The sequence below is a fragment of the Cervus canadensis genome, chromosome 3, assembly GCF_019320065.1.
Source record: "Cervus canadensis isolate Bull #8, Minnesota chromosome 3, ASM1932006v1, whole genome shotgun sequence".
In the NCBI taxonomy this organism is placed as follows: domain Eukaryota; kingdom Metazoa; phylum Chordata; class Mammalia; order Artiodactyla; family Cervidae; genus Cervus; species Cervus canadensis.
The window spans coordinates 7559297-7578035 of record NC_057388.1 but is presented as its reverse complement, the minus strand read 5'-3'; the positions used below and the strand labels follow the sequence as shown (position 1 = coordinate 7578035).

The 18739-nt window shown below is 43.3% G+C and overlaps 1 protein-coding gene across 1 annotated transcript in view; it reads right to left on the bottom strand.

The window, feature by feature from the left end:
• CDK14 (cyclin dependent kinase 14) overlaps positions 1–18739 on the bottom strand; it is a 660346-nt gene that overhangs the window by 165032 nt on the left and 476575 nt on the right. The window contains exon 11 of the mRNA XM_043462555.1: positions 15673–15736. Within this exon, the coding sequence (XP_043318490.1) occupies positions 15673–15736 (64 nt within the window). The remainder of the gene's footprint in view (positions 1–15672; positions 15737–18739) is intronic.

Below are 18739 nucleotides of genomic sequence, written 5' to 3'. Positions count from 1 at the left end.
TCCACATAACAACAATGTGCACGAGGGGACGAGATCTTCTCCATCTGAGACACAGAGGAACCGATGTGCGGAGACACTGGCCGCCTTGTCTGCGTCACACAGCTCGGAAGCGGCAGAGCTGGGATGTGCACCCAGGCAGCCTGGATGTGGAGTCAGAACTCGCAGCCATGACACCATGACATCTCTGCATGTCTCCACTGGAAGAGACCTGAACTTTGACCTCAGCAGCACCAGCAGATCAAAGCACCTTCAAATAACAGTTAAAACACATGTGCACTTCCAACTATAAGACCTTCTGGAAAAGGCAAAATATTAGAGACGATAAAAAGATCACCGGTTTTTTTATCGGTGGGGCTAGAGGGGAGGAAGGGATGAATGAGGGGAGGACAGAAGATTTTTTCAAGAGTGTGAAATTATTCTGCGTGGTAAACATGTGTCCTTGTACATTTGTCCAAACCCACATAATATACAGCACCAAAAGCCAAACCCTAAATTATGAACTCCGAGGTGTAATGATGTAGGTTTATCAGCTGAACAAATGCACCACCCTGGTGGGGGATGTTGATAAGGCGGGAGGCTGTGTGAGGACGGGAGGCATATGGAAAATTTCTCTACCTTCTGCTCAGTTTTGCTGTGAGCGTTAAAATGCTCTTAAAAAATATAAGTCTACCGTACTTCCCTAGTGGTCCAGGGTTTAAGAATCCGCCTGCCAGTGGTGGAGACACCAGTTTGATCCCTGGGCCGGGAAGATCCCACATGCAGTGGGGCAACTAAGCCCATGAACTACAAGTACCGAAGCCTGTGCACCCCAGGGCCCATGCTCCGCCAGGAGAAACCACAGTGAGGAGAAGCCCCCCACTGCTGCAACTAGAGAAAGCCCACACGCACGACAAAGACCCAGCACAGCCAAAGAAAGAAACAAGTAATGAAGTCTATTTGAAAAACAAGTAGTGACCCAAACAGTACTCTCCCCACCCCCGACTCCCTTTCCACATGTTGCAGAGCCTCACCCTTTTAGTTTAGAACAAATCTGTCTTGTGTTGATGGGAAATGCCAGACAAATGTCTGCCAAGTTCCAGTAATCCTGGACATATTACTTAAAAAGAAAGGGCAAATCTTTCAGTGCTTCAGTTTCCCTCACAGATGGGAGAATTAGCAGTATTTACCTCCTAGAATTATTGTGAATCTTCAATAGGAAAATCCCCTCAAGAGCTGGGAAGAGTGTCTGCTGCTGCCGCTGCTGCTAACTCACTTCAGTCGTGTCCGACTCTGTGCGACCCCATAGACGGCAGCCCACCAGGCTCCCCAGTCCCTGGGATTCTCCAGGCAAGAACACTGGAGTGGGTTGCCCTTTCCTTCTCCAGTGCATGAAAGTGAAAAGTGAAAGTGAAGTCGCTCAGTCCTGTCCGACTCTTAGCGACCCCATGGACTGCAGCCTACCAGGCTCCTCCGTCCATGGGATTTTCCAGGCAAGAGTACTGGAGTGGGGTGCCATTGCCTTCTCCGGGGAAGAGTGTCTAACGCATAAGAAACTTTCGATATCTGCTAGCTGTTGCTACCGCTGGAAATTACTATTAATAATAAGCTTTAACAACTGATCATCTTGTATCGTTATGCTGTACATACACAAGGCAGACATGGTATATTGAAAGCAATATTACTCCAGGGAGGGTAAATACTTAAACTATTCTAAATTACCTTCTGCGGCAACAGTTAAAGAAATGAATAAAAATCACAGACAGGTGAATACTCTTCAAACTCCTGTGATTCTGTGATTTTAAGGCACTAGTGGAGAGCAAGGATTGGCTTTCTGAGACAATATCAATCGTCCTTTTTTAGTTGAGAGACTCTGAGTTGACTCTAAAGCTGGCTCCAGAGGCAAAACCATCTGTGCACATACACATTTATGTCTTTTCTCAATAATCTCAACTTTGTTGTCTGTTCGCTCCGACAGCGCTCATCAAGGGTGGGTGTAAGTGAAGGAAATTTCACCACCATCTTAAAACTGAGCTAATTGTCAGTAGCCCATTTATTATGTGTTATTTAAATATTAGAGGGGTAAAATATTACTTAACTAAGATCTTAAATAAAAGAAACCAAGATTTTTTCCTTCCACCTCTGTATTGGCAAAAGAGTTATTGCTCCATAGCCATGATCAGGGGGTTTCCTAGGTGGCATTAGTGGTAAAGTGCCGTTGCAGGAGACATAAGAGACTCGGGTTCGATCCCTGGGTTGGGAAGTTTCCCGGGAAGAGGGCATGGCAACCCACTCCGTTATTCTTGCCTGGAGAATTGCATGGAGTCAAGAAGAGTCGGACATGACTGAAGTGACAGAGTACGCATGCCCACAATCATTATCAGAAGAATTTCACTACATGTAATCTCACTACATTTTCTCTGGCATTTCCTGGACACTGTCTCCCTCATGACGGATGCCCTCTAGTGAAAATAAACAGGAAATTCTTCAAGCAGATACCCAGAAAGTCAGTATAGATGGACCCTTCCTTGCACTGAAATGAATTTCTACAATTTATAAAGATATCTCCCCCCACAGGTCTGCCTACGGGGGAAGAGCTGAATTATTAGTTTACATTTTCAGTAATTATCATGATTTTTGGCTATTTAAAATTTTTATTTTATAGTGTTGGCCACATGTATGTATTTTTTTCTGCATATCAAATCCTTGGTCAGTTATGGACCTATGGGGAAAAGCCTGCAGCCCGTGTCTACGGCACCACTGTTAAATGGTGTGAAAATAATTACTCCCTCAGCCTGGATTTGCTATTATGCACCCTTCTCAGCCCAGAGTCGTGGGCAGAAACCATCAATCAAGAGGAGTTCACACTTGAGATGAAGCCCCTTTCCATCTCTGAAACAGGTTCGTGACTTTTTGTAGCCAGCAGGTCCTTCGGAAAACATACAACATCAGTTTCTTCCTCTGCTCAAAAACCCTTCACTGATTCCTTTTGCACTTCCAGTAAAAGCCCTAGCTCTCCACTGTCGGGAACCCACCCCCGCGGCTCTGTCCCAGGTCATGTCTCCTCATGCTGACTTGTAACTTGTCTATTACCTGTCTCCCCTCTGGCACGGACACCCCATAAACCCCGGGCTTATCTGCTTTGTTCACGACTGTGTCTTCGGCACCTCCAGGGCTGCCTGGCACCCAAAGAGCACTTGTTAAGAATCCACGTATGTCAGAGTGTCTGGAGCATCTGGCCCTTGCTGATTGAAACGTGAGCTCTCGGCTCCAGCGTTTTCTCCCCTGCTCGCAGCCACCAGTGACTCACAGCACGCGGGCCAGGATCAGAAAGCACGAAAGCCCAGACAGTCCACCTTCTTGTCACGTTTAACACTGTTTAACCGCCTCTGCTCTGTAAAGGTCACGCACCCCATAAATGTACTAATTAACTGGCTTTTTCACTGTGGGACGGTAGTGGCATGTACTGGTGGGATGAGGAAGCACAGAGCTGGAAAAAGGTGGTGGTCGATGGTGCAGGGAGACAGCTTTAAATGTCCCGAGCCTCAGGGCAGGCAGAGCCAGAGGGTTTTTAGCAATAAAACCTGAGACAGGACTTCCCTGGTGGCTCAGTGGTTAAGGATCTGGCTGCCACCGCAGGGGACACAGGTTTGATCCCAAGTCTCAGAAGATTTCACATGCCCATGGGGCCACTAAGCCACATGCCACAACTACTAAACCCACAAGCCACACCAGAGAAGCCACCCCAGGGAGAAGCTGCCCACCACAACTGCAAAGAAGCCGCTGCTCGCCACAAGCAGAGAAAGCCCAAGCGCGGGCAGCAACGAAGGTCCAGCGCAGCCAAAAATAGATAATAAAAATAAACAAACTAATAAAAAATCTGAGATGATGGCCAGAGATTTGCAGAAGAATCTTTCAAGTCAATTTTTATAACCGTCACATAGTTACATCCTTGAATATTCAGACATAACCCATGACTGTTATATTCTCTATCAATCACTCAAAAAAAAAAAAAGACATAAAGAGGGATTCTTGAGGAAAAGCATAAAGTGGGAAAGGAAATACTAGTAGAGGACACAATATAAATGGTACAAAATCCTAATTTGTAGATACATGCTGTTAATGATTTAAAAGCACTTTTATATTAGTTCAAATCTTCTTAAAAGTAAGTATGTAAAAGGTGGTAAACAGAATGTAAAAAGGGATGATCTCATTTAACTTCCATAGGACTTCTGTGAGCTGGAGGGAATGGATGGGAAGCTTCTGGAAAAGTAAGGAAGATGACCCCGCATGCCCACAGCTGTACCCTAACAGCAGGTGTGGTCTTTGCAGGCCAACATCCAGGAAACTGCCCTCCTCTCAACCTCCCTGCACGGAACATCCCACTGAACAATTTCTACTGCTTCCAGTTTTTCCATGACCTTTTTAAAGACCAGGGGAAAGTCCCGAGTGTGAACAAAGGCTTAGGCTTCAGATCTCCTCTGTTCTGCAAATCATGAAACTGAGCCGTTCCCATAACATGTACCAAGGACTGGACATTTCAAACTAAATATCCACAGAGGGAGTTTGGAGTTGACAGTTTACTGGAAGCAAAAGTTTCAAAGAAGATACCCATACTTATAGAGGCTAACATTAGCACGTAACTTGCCAGGTGGTTCAAGTGGAAAGGATTCCACCTGTCAATGCAAGAGCTGCAGGACACTTGGTTCGATCCCTGGGTCGGGAAGACCGCCTGGAGGAGGACATGGCAACCCACTCCAGTATTCTGGTGGCGGTGGTTTAGGCTCTCAGTAGCGTCCTACTCTTAGTGACCCCATGGACTGTAGCCGGCCACCAGCACCAAGGGTAACTTAGCAAGTAACATGGTAACAACTCAAGAGTTATTCTCAGTACCAAATGCGACAATATGTTGAAGTGTTTTGTAAGTAGTATTGATTAAAATACAACATAAATATAAGGCGTTATTACCATGGTATCTATTCCTGAAATAATTTACATCTCCCCTCTGCAATTAAGAAGTCTGGATCGATTTAGTTTGGGGACTTCAGTTAGGCCTGTGAATAGGCAGGATTGACAAGTTTTTTACCTTATTACAGAACCTGAGTACAACTAAATCCAAACCTGCCTGATACCATCAAGGTCAGTGTGTCTGTGGGCTTAGTTTTGGGGACAGAGTATTTAAAACATTATCATTTTGCAATTTGCTTCCAACAGCAAATTCTTTTGTTTTTATCTTACTGCATTCACTGCAAGAAACTCTTGCAGACTTTAACAAACTTTCCTCAAACTGCTTCTTGAATTAGATAACTTTCTCTTCAGAATAATACAGTCGCTTTAGAAATTCTCTGTTTCCTTGCTTTATTCAGAAAAATAGAACTATTTCAGGCTAATTTCATTACTTTGAATTGCTTCTGGTCTAGGAACATTTGTCTCTCCCTGAACTTCACAGTGCCTTCCTTTTCTAAACTCCTGAATAATAACTGGTCATTAAATAGTTGCTGAATGCCCCCTGTGTTGGAAGCATTTAAGAGATGAATACAAGTATCACATGTGGACTCTGCATGTTATTTGGGGCCCAAACTATTTCATACAAAAGTGATGCTTGTGGTTTCTAAATACAGAAATCAGATCTTTCTTTTTTTTTTTTTTTTTGGCTACTTTCTTGTTAGCCTAATTGTCAAGAAACTGTTCATTAGAAGAAAGTAAATGAGAAATTATAATACAAATGCACTAGCATGATCACCCATGGTTCATACTGCAAAAAAAGAGCACTGAATCGAAATCCAGGCTGAGACCTCCTGGGATCTACTTCCACCTGACGCTGACTTTGGGGAAGTCCTTCCATATCTCTGACCTCGGGCTCCTTGCCTTACGAAAGACGGAGCAGGGTGAGATGCCCACGGACCTTTCCGCTGTTAGGTTCAGTTTGCTTCAATAGTTAAGGCACAACCAAAACGCCGCTTCCACTCCTGCAGTTTTCCTTGACAGCAGGGAACCGTAAAATCTTCTCAGAATTCTCAATCCCTCACCCTGATTCTACCAGTCTGGAGAAACTCAAATGCCTATAATCTGCCTATAGAACCTATATTCTGCCCTGATCTGGGATTACCACAATTCTCAGGCCTGTTCCCTACAGACTGGCAGGTCATGCGAGGCAAATGTGGGCTTGCCTCACACACGGCAGGACGTCCAGCATCCTAGCTTTATCTTCAAACAGGCAGTGTCCCTGCTCAGTAGAGTCCAGCTCTTTGTGACACCCTGGACTATAGCCTGCTAGACTCTTCTGTCCAGGGATTTCCCAGGCGAAAATACTGGAGTCGGCCGCCATTTTCTACTCCAGGGGATCTTCCTGACTCAGGGATCGAATCTGTGTCTCCTGCATTGCTGATAGATTCTTTACCAATGAGCCACCTGGGAAGCCCCACAATTCTACAAAATCCAATCAATCCCTCCAAAACACACACAAGATGTTTTTAAAAAATATTAATGCTCTGTCTTATAAGCCCAAATTCCAAGCATCACTTCATCAGAGGTGCATGAGCCATGTGGCCTCTGCTGATGTAGAGTAGGCAGGGCAGAGTGGTCCTGGGACCCAGATGGGGAAGACTCTTCTTGTCCCAGAAGGAAATGGAACAGAGGGCATTACGCAAAAGCATGCTGGGAGTGAGTCACTACGAGCCAAGTGAAAGGGCACATGCCGGCATTTTGCGATGGACTCTACCTTTTGATAGACAATGAGGTCTGGCTGGTGATGAATCTCATCAAAGGTACAGAACGACTGTAGTGCTAAGAACAGTACCGGGTCACCTCGCGCCTCCGAGGCTGATCTACAGCAAGCATCCTGAAGGTGGTGACAGAGGAGCCACTCTGGTACGAGAGGTGGGGAGAAGGCGGAGAGGGGGGAGAGAAAGATAGAGGACTGACGGGAGAGGCAGGCAGGGAGAGACCTCTAATTTAAAAAAAAAATTTTTTTTTTTATTATTGTGGTAAAAGTCACATAATATAAAACATACTATTTTAGCCACCTTTAACAGTACATTTCAGTGGCACTAATGCAGCCTTCATCATCATCCACCTCTTAAATTTTTTAGCTTCCTAAGTTGAAACTCTGTCCTCATTAAACACTAAGCCCCCAATCCCCCTCCCTGCCCCTGGCACTGCCAAGGTACTTTCTGACTCTACGAATTTGATTATTCCAGGCACCTTGTTTAAATGGAGGGTTTCCCAGGTGGTGCAGTGGTAAAGCCGCCTGCCAAGCAAGAGATGCAGGTTCAGTCCCTGGGTCGGGAAGATCCCCTGGAGGAGGACATGGCAACGCACTCCAGTACTTTTGCCTGGAGAATCCCACGGACAGAGGAGCCTGGTGGGCTACAGTCCACGGGGTCGCAAAGAGTTGGATGTGACTTAGGGACCAAGCAGCAGAAGCAGCAGGTACCTCATATAAGTGGAATCAAACAGTATTTGTCTATACCTACTGTATGCTGGCATGCATTTTTAGGGTTAACTTCATATATGGAGAGACCTCTCATTTGGAGATCATAAACCACAGAACTTGAGGCTGAGGGAAAAGAAATGAGAAGGCAGTCAGGTTCAAAGAAGACACAGACTCACTTCCCAATTCTTTAGAGAGAAATTTAAAGAGAAGTGAATGATGAAAGTTCCAAGGTTGGATTCCTTATTATATGTAATACACGCACGTGTGTGTGCACATGTGCACCTGTGTGTTACATATATTTATTTATTTTCTGCAGCTGTGGCCTGGCCCTGCTGCCTGGTTGCTATGGAGACCAGAGGGAAAGGAATTTTGTGTTAGCATAAATATAAGTGCAGAGGAGGACACATTCATGCTAAATACTAAAGAATAAATCCCAACTGTTATCTAATTGTTCCTTTAATATCTTAACAATTATTCTCAAAATGTTCCTTCACTTTGGCCCCACTTTCCAGGAAAACATGTTAAGCTCTGAGCTAAAATGGAGCAGTTGAGAAAGTAAGACCATCTTATTCACGCACATTTCATCATCTCCCCCCAGACTCTATCATGGTCTCCTAACTGACCTCCCCAATTCTCCATGGGCCGCCAATCTTAGCACAAGACCCAGTGTGACATGATTTTACCATTATGTAACCCAGGTCACGTGCTATCCTGTACAAAATGGTCCAGTGTTTTCTGTCTTGCTCAGAGGAAAGGGTGAAGGTCTCCTAGTAGCCCCTCAAGGTTCTTTATGACCTGCCCCAGTGCTATTGCCTCTGACCTCATTTTCCACACCCATCCGTCCCTTCTCAGGACCTTCGCACTTGCTGTTCTCTCGGGAAAGTTCTTCCTTCAAATACCTTCCTGGTTCTCTCTCTTCCTGTCCTTCAGTCAATCGTTATCTTTTCAGTGATGACTTCCTTGACTATGTTTACAATTTAAAGTTGCAAATCAGTCCCTTCCCGGGAACTTTCTGAACCCATTTGCTGTTCTGTTTCCCTCTGTTACACTCTCTAACACCTCATAATCTATTTTACTTATTGTCCACCTCTCCCACCCACCAGGGTCTTGTGGGTTTTGTTCACTGCAACATTCCCACTTGCTAACCACACAAATGGCGCTCAGCACATACTGTTGCATTAATAAATAAGCTTAATTTATTCTATGGAAATGAACTATGAGTAAGTGAATTTTTAAAAAGACCTGTTAGGAATTAAATGAGCAGATGCTACATTCAAGAGACTCAGTTTTTAAGCTTTATTCATGATCCAGATGACAGTCATGAAACAATCCATTTGAAAATATAAATTGGTTTTTCCTAAAAATGTATATATATAAAAACTCGTACATATATCTATCTATAATAGCAATTGGTTTTTTTAAATTTTTTAATTTTTTTATTTTTTCATTTATTTTTATTAGTTGGAGGCTAATTACTTTACAATATTGTAGTGGTGGATTTTGCCATACATTGGCATGAATCAGCCATGGATTTACATGTGTTCCCCATCCCAATCCTCCCTCCCATCTCCCTCCCCAAGCCATTGGTTTTTTTAAAAAATATAATGACCATACTGTTCTAAGCCACACAGATTTTTTTTTCTCTTGAGACAAAACAATTTAAACAAATCTAGTAAGATATGTGAATGAGGATTATTTTAAAAATTGGTTAAAAGTTAGAAACAATCATTTAAAAAATTCCAGAGATGCAAAAGCTTTTCATAGAAAAAGGGATACTTTCTCTAATATATAAAGAATTCCTAGAAATTAATTAAGAAAATGACAAATGACACATAACTCAATTGTAAATTGGGCAAAAGTGATTAGCTGTTCACAGAAAAGGAACTACAAGACATCCTGAAAAATATGAAAAGATGCTCAACCCATGCAAATTATAACTATATTAAGAACTTTGTTGTTAGCTAACAGGCAAAATCGAAAAGTCTGACACACCCCATGGAGTGAAGAAGAAGTTCTCATGCATTGCTCGTAACAGCCAAATGGTACCATCCCTTTGGACAACAGTTAGAACTGGACATGGAACAACAGACTAGTTCCAAATAGGAAAAGGAGTACGTCAAGGCTATATATTGTTACCCTGCTTAATTAACTTATATACAGAATACAACATGAGAAACGTTGGGCTGGAAGAAGCACAAGCTGGAATCAAGATTGCAGAGAGAAATATCAGTAACCTCAGATATGCAGATGACACCACCCTTGTGGTAGAAAGTGAAGAGGAACTAAAGAGCCTCTTGATGAAAGTGAAAGAAGAGAGTGAAATGTTGGCTTAAAGCTCAACACTCAGAAAACTAAGATCACGGCATCCGATCCCATCACTTCATAGGAAATAGATGGGGAAACAATGGAAACAGTGACTGACTTTATTTTTGGGGGCTCCAAAATCACTGCAGATGGTTAATTGCAGCCATGAAATTAAAAGACGCTTACTCCTTGGAAGGAAAGTTATGACCAACCTAGACAGCATATTAAAAAGCAGAGACATTACTTTGCCAACAAAGGTCTGTCTAGTCAAGGCTATGGTTTTTCCAGTAGTCATGTATGGATGTGAGAGTTGGACTATAAAGAAAGCTGAGTGCCGAAGAATTGATGCTTTTGAACTGTGGTGTTGGAGAAGACTCTTGAGAGTCCCTTGGACTGCAAGGAGATCCAACCAGTCCATCCTAAAGGAGGTCAGTCTTAGATGTCCATTAGAAGGACTGATGCTGAAGCTGAAACTCCAATACTTTGGCCACCTGTTGCGAAGAGCTGACTCATTTGAAAAGACCCTGATGCTGGGAGGGACTGGGGGCAGGAGGAGAAGGGGACGACAGAGGATGAGATGGTTGTATGGCTTCACTGATTCAATGGACATGAGTTTGGGTAAACTCCGGGAGTTGGTGATGGACAGGGAGGCCTGGCGTGCTGCAGTTCATGGGCTTGCAAAGAGTCGGACACAACTGAGTGACTGAATTGAACTGAACTTTGGACAATTTCAAAGAAGTGTTCAAAATTGTAATTGTATACAGTTGACCCTTGAACAACAAAGAAGTAAGGGGCGCTGACCCTCTGTGCAGTTGAAAATATGCCTATAGTTTATAGGCTGCCTTTGATATCTGTGTTGTACATTCCCAAGTCAACCAACCATACTTCAGAGTGTCGTAATGAAAAAAATGCATGTATAATGGACCCAGACAGCTCAAACCCATGTTGTTCAATGGTCACTGTACACTTCTGAATTCTTGAACCCTACTTCTGGTCATTTATCCTTCAGAAAAACTTGCATACATGCAGTGTGCGTGTTTACGCATATATATGTACACAGTTGCAATAATTTACACAGGAAACACTGGAAACAATCCAAACATCCACCATAGGGACACGTTCGTGCCTGGTCAGTCACTCAGTGGTGTCTGACTCTTTGTGACTCCATGGACTGTAGCTAGGATTCTCCAGGTAAGAATTATTGGAGTGGGTTGTCATTTCCTACAACAGAGGATCTTCCTACTCCAGGAATCGAACCCACACCTCCTGTGGCTCCTGCAGTGGCAGGGGGATTCTTTACCACTGAGACACCCGGGAAGCCCAGGGACAGGTTAAATCCACACAGTGTAAAGTTATGTGGCTCCAGGAAGAGAGGGAAGCCACACTGGCCTCCTCTATATGGTGGCCGGAGAGGACCTACAGAATGCATTCATGAGAAGAGCAAGACCCCAAATTGTGTTTAATACGGGAAATACAAAGACATTCACAAGTTCTTACCTTTACATACATGAAAGAAATATAAGGGAAACTAATAAAATGGGGGCTTATAGTGGGGGGCAGTGGTTCTGAGAAAGGGGGTAGGCAGAAAGGGGTGGGGAGGCCTTGTACTGTGTTCCTTTATAATACTGTTAGATACTGTGAGTTGCTTAAATTTATTATCCATTCAAAACCTGGGCAAAGGATGTCCAACCTAGTAATCACACTCCTTGGTATTTACCCAAAGGAGTCGAAAACATACGTCCACATGAAAACCTAGGCAGGTTTAGCTGCCCCCATTATCAACATCCCCTACCAGAGTGGTACATCTGTTAACAGCTGGTTAACCTACATTGACACGTCATTATCACCCAAATTATATTCAGGTTCACTCTTGATGTTGTACTTTCTTTGGATTTGAAAAACATATGTAAACACGTATCTACCATTATAGTATCATACAGAGTAGTTTCACTGCCCTAAAAATTCCTTATGCTATACCCACATGAGGGTAGGGAAAATATGGGAAGTCTCTGTCCTTTATGGCCAATTTTGCTATGAATCTAAAACAGCTCTAAAAGATAAAGTCTTTGAAATAACTAACTAGGCAGAAATAAACAACAGTGACAAAAGAACTATGTCAAGGCTCAGCTAGGAGTGAGCGGGGCCACGGGGAGGGAAGGTGGTCAGAGGAGGGAAGAGAGAGACCCCATGGACATGCACACCGGAAACCGTGCACAGAGCTGGATCACAATCCCAGCCAGCCCAGTCTCTGGATGTCCAAGGGCCCGTCAGTGTTTCTGGAATGATTTCATGTAGTCAGACTGAAACTGTTTTCACAGGTTAAACAGACCTATAAACGTTATTTTTAATAGGGGAAAATGAACTAAAGAAATCTGGAAAGTGTTTATCCTGTTATATCTTATACCACTTGGTCCATCATGAAACACCATAATGACTTTCTACCAATTAAAAAATCAGTGCCACTGAGGGGTTTTTAATTTTTCCTTTTAAAAAATAAACTACTTTAAAAAAAAGAAGAAGATGACGAAGAAGAAAGAGAACCTGTGCAGGGATGTTTATAGCATTTCTATTCATAAGTGCCAAAACCTGGAACAATCAAGATGTCCTTCAGTAGGTGAATGACTACATAAGCAGGGGTGCATCCAGATAGTGGGATATTATTCAGTGCTAAAAAGAAACGAGCTATCAAGCCAGGAAAAGATCTGGACGGACCTTAAAGGCATATTAGTGAGTGAAGGCAGCCAGTCTGAAAAGGAACATCCTGTATCGTTACAATTATATGACATTCTGGAAAAGGCACCACTATGAAGAGAGTAAAAAGATCTGGGGTTGCCAGGGGTGAGTGGACAGGGAGGAGTAAAGAAGCAGAATGCAGAGGATTCTCAGCACAGTGAAGCTACTCTGTATGATAGCACAGTGGTGGCCACAAGTCATAATAGGCTTCCCAGGTGACTCAGTGGTAAACAGTCGGCCTGCCAATGCTGGAGACACAGGTTCGATCCCTGGATTGAGAAGAACCCCTGGAGAAGGAAATGGCAACCCACTCCAGTATTCTTGCCTGGAAAATTCCATGGACAGAGGAGCCTAGTGGGCTACAGTCCATGAGGTTCTCAAAGAGTTGGACACAACTAAGCACATACACGCACAGACCCACAGAACGTACCACGCCAAGAACACACCCTAATGTAATCTGTGGACTCTGAGGACAATGATGTGTCAGTGGAGGTTCATCAGACTGTAACAAACATACCAACTGGTGGGGGACGCTGATAAATGGGGGAGGCTGCACATGTGTCAGGGCGGGGGGTAGACCAGAAGTCTCCGCCCCTTCTGCTCAGTTTTGCCGTGAACCTAATCTGCTCTTAAAAAGAAAGTCTATTAAACAAAGCAAAACAAAGTATGTCTTCAAGGCTCAGACTTTCTTATTGTCCCTGAGACTTACTAAGGCACTCTTTGGGGATAGAATGAGGAGGGGGAAAATAGAATGAGGAGGGGGAAAATAGAACGAGGAGGGGGTGGGGCAGGTGGGCCCTAGCATAGTATTTTCTCCTCTGGGAATATGCAACTTCTTCCCCAGGACTCCCCTGATGGTCTCAGAAGACTCCCTTTGCCTCAGTCTATTATTTTCTCTCTCCTTGACTCTGCCCAAGGGAACCCAGGAAGCATTTATCACCTGTACTCTCACCCACAAGCCCTAAGCATTGTGTGGAGGGTGTTTTCTCCTTGTCAGCATCCATACCTTATGCACATCTAAATACATTATTCTTCTGGATCCCCGTTACGTTTTTTTTTTCTTCTTAATTTTATTTATTTATTTTTGGCTGCCCTGGGTCTTGGTTGCTGTGCCCCCAGGCTTTCTCCAGTTGTGGAGCTCAGGCTTCTCATTGCAACGACCTCTCTTGCTGCGGAGCATGGGCTCTGGCGTGTGTAGGCTGAGTAGCCACCTGGAGGCCTGTGGGATCCTCCGGGACCAGGAGAGTTCCCAACCACGGGACCACCAGGGGAGTCCCCCGTTACCTTCTATGTATCTGTGGTTGCATACATAAAATTAATAACTTAAACATATACATATACATGTGTGTGTGTATATATATATACCTTAATTATATATGTCTATCATCAGAGTCACATAAATAATGCTTATTTTAAACATTCAATACAATTCAGGGCAACAGACATTTATTGAACCAAAATGTGTACTAGTCACTGTCCTTAATCTCATGAAGTTCTCAAACTGTTAGTTCAATTTGCATTACATCATAGTACTTTCCCAGAACACATTTAACAAGTGCTTTTGTATGCTGTTGATGAAGATAAATCTATTCACACCAAAATAAACCAATTACTCCATGTTTTCTAGTCCAGAAACTTGGCAGATCAAATGACTATCTTAATTGTTCCTTTCTGCATCTAACTTTATTCATTTAAACTCTTTTCATATTCTCTGTTTTACTTCCCTAGGACTTAAGGTTTTAGATATTAACACAAGGAAGCTAGCCTTCTTCAAGAGCCCACACTTGGAATATTTATAAATAGCTCTGTTCTCACTTAAACTCCATAAAAGCAGTTAGAGAATGCTTCTTGCTCAGTTAAAGAAAGAGAAGACAAAATCCACATTCAACTGGTAACTTTCTATAGTCTTTCAGAACACAGAGATTATTTAAAATATTCAGTAAAAGTACAGAGTCCTTGGGGCAGCCAAAGAAGATAAAAAGAATTTTCAGCACACCATATACCTTCAGAAGAGAAATATTAAGAATAAAAATAGTTTCCCATCTCAGTCATTCTTTGGGATTGATAGTTAATTCCTGATGGTCCCCCAGATGAGAGGAAGGGGAGAAAAAGAGGGTATCTGACTCCTGTAACAGTAATCATTCACAGCTCTTTTCCCTCATAAAGTAATAGACCATTAGAGCGTCCACAAAATTCCTTTCAGTAATTTAATGGTAGGGCTTCCCCAGTGGCTCAGACGGTAAAGACTCTGCCTGCAACACAGGAGATCCGAGTTTGACCCCTGGGTTGGGAAGATCCCCTGGAGAAGGAAATGGTAACCCACACCAGTATTCTTGCCTGGAGAATTCCAAGGACAGAGGAGTCTGGCAGGTTACAGTCTGTCAAAGAATTGCAAAGAGTCGGACACGACTGAGCGACTAACAACTTTAACTTTCTGCATATTTTATAATTCAGGTTTTTTAACCCAAGAAAAGACAAACAAAAGTATACTTTATAGTAATTCATCCCACTTATTTTTATTAAGTTTCCAATTCTAAAGCTTTCATTCGCCTATAAAAATGACATAGACCATTTTGAGATTCTTCTAAGTGTCATTATTAAAACTAGAAGTTTCTTGACTGCCACCTACTGGTAAGAAAAAAAGTGACAACATTTTAAAAGTCACATTTTCTCTCGGATTTTCTGGCTCAGGGGTGTAAATATTTTTTTTAATTTTTATTTTTTTCAGGAGTGTAAATATTTTAACTTTTCTTTTTATAGAATTTTGGACATATAGCACATTTTCTATGTTTAAACTCAAATTAATTGACCATGTATTACTATAGTTTTTCAAAATAAATATGATTTTTACTTTTTCCAATTTAATACTTTTCTAGTATTATTACTAGGAATCACACAGATGGATTATAGCAGCTAGATTTAAAGTTTGTTTTTCATAGACATGGAAGCTAGTCTAACTGATGGTGAAATGAGAGGTCACTTCAAGATTAGCCAGTCAAATCAAACAAAAAACATATGGTGAAACACTGATGAGGGATGTCATTCAGTCTATTTTTACCAACAAATAAACTGTGAAAACGAAACAACTCCAATAAGAGGTAGAGTACACAGTGGCAAACGTAACCAGAATTTTCCAGGTAAAACATCAGCTGCAGGGAGAGTATCTATACGTTCACCATTTGCATGTCAGTAGCACTTAGTTTTTCGTAATCAGTGAAACATACCTGGCTTAAAATGTGGTAAAGAGTGAACTCCGGGCCATGTGTCCTCATTTGGCGTTCCAAGAACCTAGTGGAGAGCAGGAAATTGTGGAAACAGACTTATTATTTCCAAAACACTCAAGATTCTCCAGTGTAGAAAACAGTACACTGCATATGATGAAACTCTTGATTTCTTTTTTTCTTTTTTCCGTTATTGTGTGCCAGGGATTTTATTTCAGTAAAAACAGCTAGAGCCACCCAAGTCGAATGTCTGAGTTTTAACAAATGCAGCTAAATGCGGTAAGGCAAGTTAAATCTGTGTTTTATCAACTCCAAACTTCAGAAGTAGGCCTAGGACGCAAAGGATGAGCTGTCATCTTCACAGAACTGAATAAAGTATGCCTGTGCCCCTCATGATTCTTTCAAGAGCTTTTGTCCTTCACTGCGGTATCAGACATGTAATCATTTAACAGTTCTAAGAATTCTGTTACTTCTTCCCCCACATCCGCTCTCTGGGCAGCAGAATGTTTCAAAGGACAGACGGCTGGGGACGCTTACATTCCCCACTGGTCACACTATTTGTCATAGTTAACAGCTTTAGTCACGTGACACAGAGTTTTTTCATCCCCAAATACTGTTCTCCCTATACTATCTTTTTCTTTGCACACTTTCAGTTTCTTTCCCCATTGTCAACTACAAATTGGCATGTGCCAAGTATCCCTGATGGCTCAGATGGTACGGAATCTGCCTGCAACGTGGAAGACCAGGGTTCGATCCCTGCGTTGGGAAGCTCCCCTGGGGGAGGGCATGGCAACCCACTCCAGCATTCTTGCCTGGAGAATCCCACGGACAGAGGAGCCTGGAGGGCTGTAGGCCACGGGATTGGAAAGGGTCAGACACGACTTAGCGACTAAGGACACAGCACATCACAAGAGCACTGCCAATAACTGAACAACCGGGGCGTTTGCCATCCGCCTCTGAGGAGAAGAACCCGATGCTGCTGCCGCTGTTGGCCTTCAACACCCCCAAGGGAGGTCAGGGTGGAGTGAGGCACGCTGTGCTCCAGGGAATCTGGTGGGACAGGTCTTTAGACAGTGGGATATTCTCAGGAACTGACCTCATGATCCCAATATCTGCATCTCTTCCTATCTAGCAAAGCACTAAATCCCTTCATGGTGACAGCAGCTCCTGGTGACTGGCAGAAAACCTCTTGTAAAGTAAGCACTTGATTGCGTTGCGCTCCCCCTTCACCAAAATCTCATATATTGACCTTCCCCCACTGCCTCTTTGAAGCCGTCTCTCAGAGCTATCAGAGGTGCTGCCTCCTGGGCTGGTGTCCTCGTTTTGTCCCAAATAAGACTTAACTTGCAACTCTGAAGTTGTGCAGCCTTTTTAGCCGACCACCTACTTTTCTATCCCCATGTCAACTTAATAAATGAAACATGAAAGTTGAGAATTACGTTTTATTTGGTGGAATTTTTAGGACTTCAAGCCCAGGAGACAGCATCTCTAGTGACCCTGAGAGAACTGCTCCAAGAAGACAAGGGGGGCTTGGGGAAGAGTCAGGTTATGTAGAAGTTTTGCAACAAAGGTCAGGGAGTCTGAACTTCAAAAGTTGTTTTTTTTTTTTTCCAAATTAAAGAAAACCAGATATCCCGAGTTAAGGAATTTAGTGCTTTTCTCTGTATAGGAAGATGCAAGAGTCTGGGCTCACTGAAATCATTCCTTCCATATGCATCTCAGCTATCTGGGGCCAGAAGTCTGTGTTTTCACATCCTGAATTTCCTCAGGGCTCCCTATAGGGAATGGCTCCAGTCAGATGGATGCTCGAGGGCAGGTATTCTTTCTACCCTGGGTTCCCTCAGGGCTCACCAGCTCACCTTCCAAGCTGGCAGTGATTGCTGATGACTCTGACATCCTTGTTTACTGATACAGCAGGAAATATTCCATTTCTCAGCCACAGTGTTTGATTTGGTCAAAGTCATAAAAAGGCAATTCTGGTTCACCTACAACTGGGCACACTCCTTTTAAATTTTGAGTTCCACCTTCCATAGCTATGATACTCAGTGATCATGGTAGATCATTGATGGTTTAGGATCTGAGATCATGGAAACAGAACTGACCACTTCGATCCCCTCCTTGCTAGCCATGGGACCTCACAGAGCTTCAATTTCCTTCTTTGTAAACTGGGGTGATAATGAAGGAGGAAACAGAAAGAACAGGCTCTGTCTTGAAAGCAGGACTCCATTGTGGGCTGGACTGTGCACTTTGAGCTCTATGCCCAGTATCTATGGAAACTACATACCAACTGGAAAACCAGGCCCCCGGTAGGAAGAGCCCCAGGGCTCGTACCTAGAGTCTCCATTGCCTAAAAGAATACCCTAATTATCTGTGTAACCGAGTAGAATCATACATTCTGTTATGCTTGTTGGGGTATGACCACAGAACTATTGATAACTGTCCACTGTTAACTACCTAGGCTTAAGGCATATGAATCACGGGTTAACTTTGATTATATCTTTTTTTTGCCCTTTGTTCAGACTAGTTTCAGGGAATTTGGGGAGGTGGGTTTGGGCACGTACACTTAGGGTATATAAGGCTTTCACAAAAACTGGTTGGGGTCCTTGGCTAAGAGGAGACTCTGCCTTGGGCCCGCCGGTGTAAATAAACTGCACTCCACTATTTGCATCATCCTGAGTGAGTTTGTTTCCCGGAACACGTGGCTACAACAATAACAGCAACTTCATCACCTGTGGCAGAACACTACCTGGCATGCGGTAAGCACTACGAAAGAATCAGATACCATTCAAAGCACTCATAGCAAACGGGGTGGGGTCAAGGAGGTCTGGGCAATGGGGGAGAAGCCAGCCCACCTACTTTTTCCATGGGGGTCCCCTGATCTGTGGAGACAGTGCCAAATGTGTAACTCAAAACCATGATAGGACAATACGGACAATCAATTGAGTTAGGAAGGGGAAGACATAAAGGCAGAAGCTGGAGAAACTAGAGAACTGGCACATCATGGGAGGAAATGATGCTGACTCACTTCATCTCTGCGGATTAGCAAAGTTATGACCAACCTAGTCTGCAT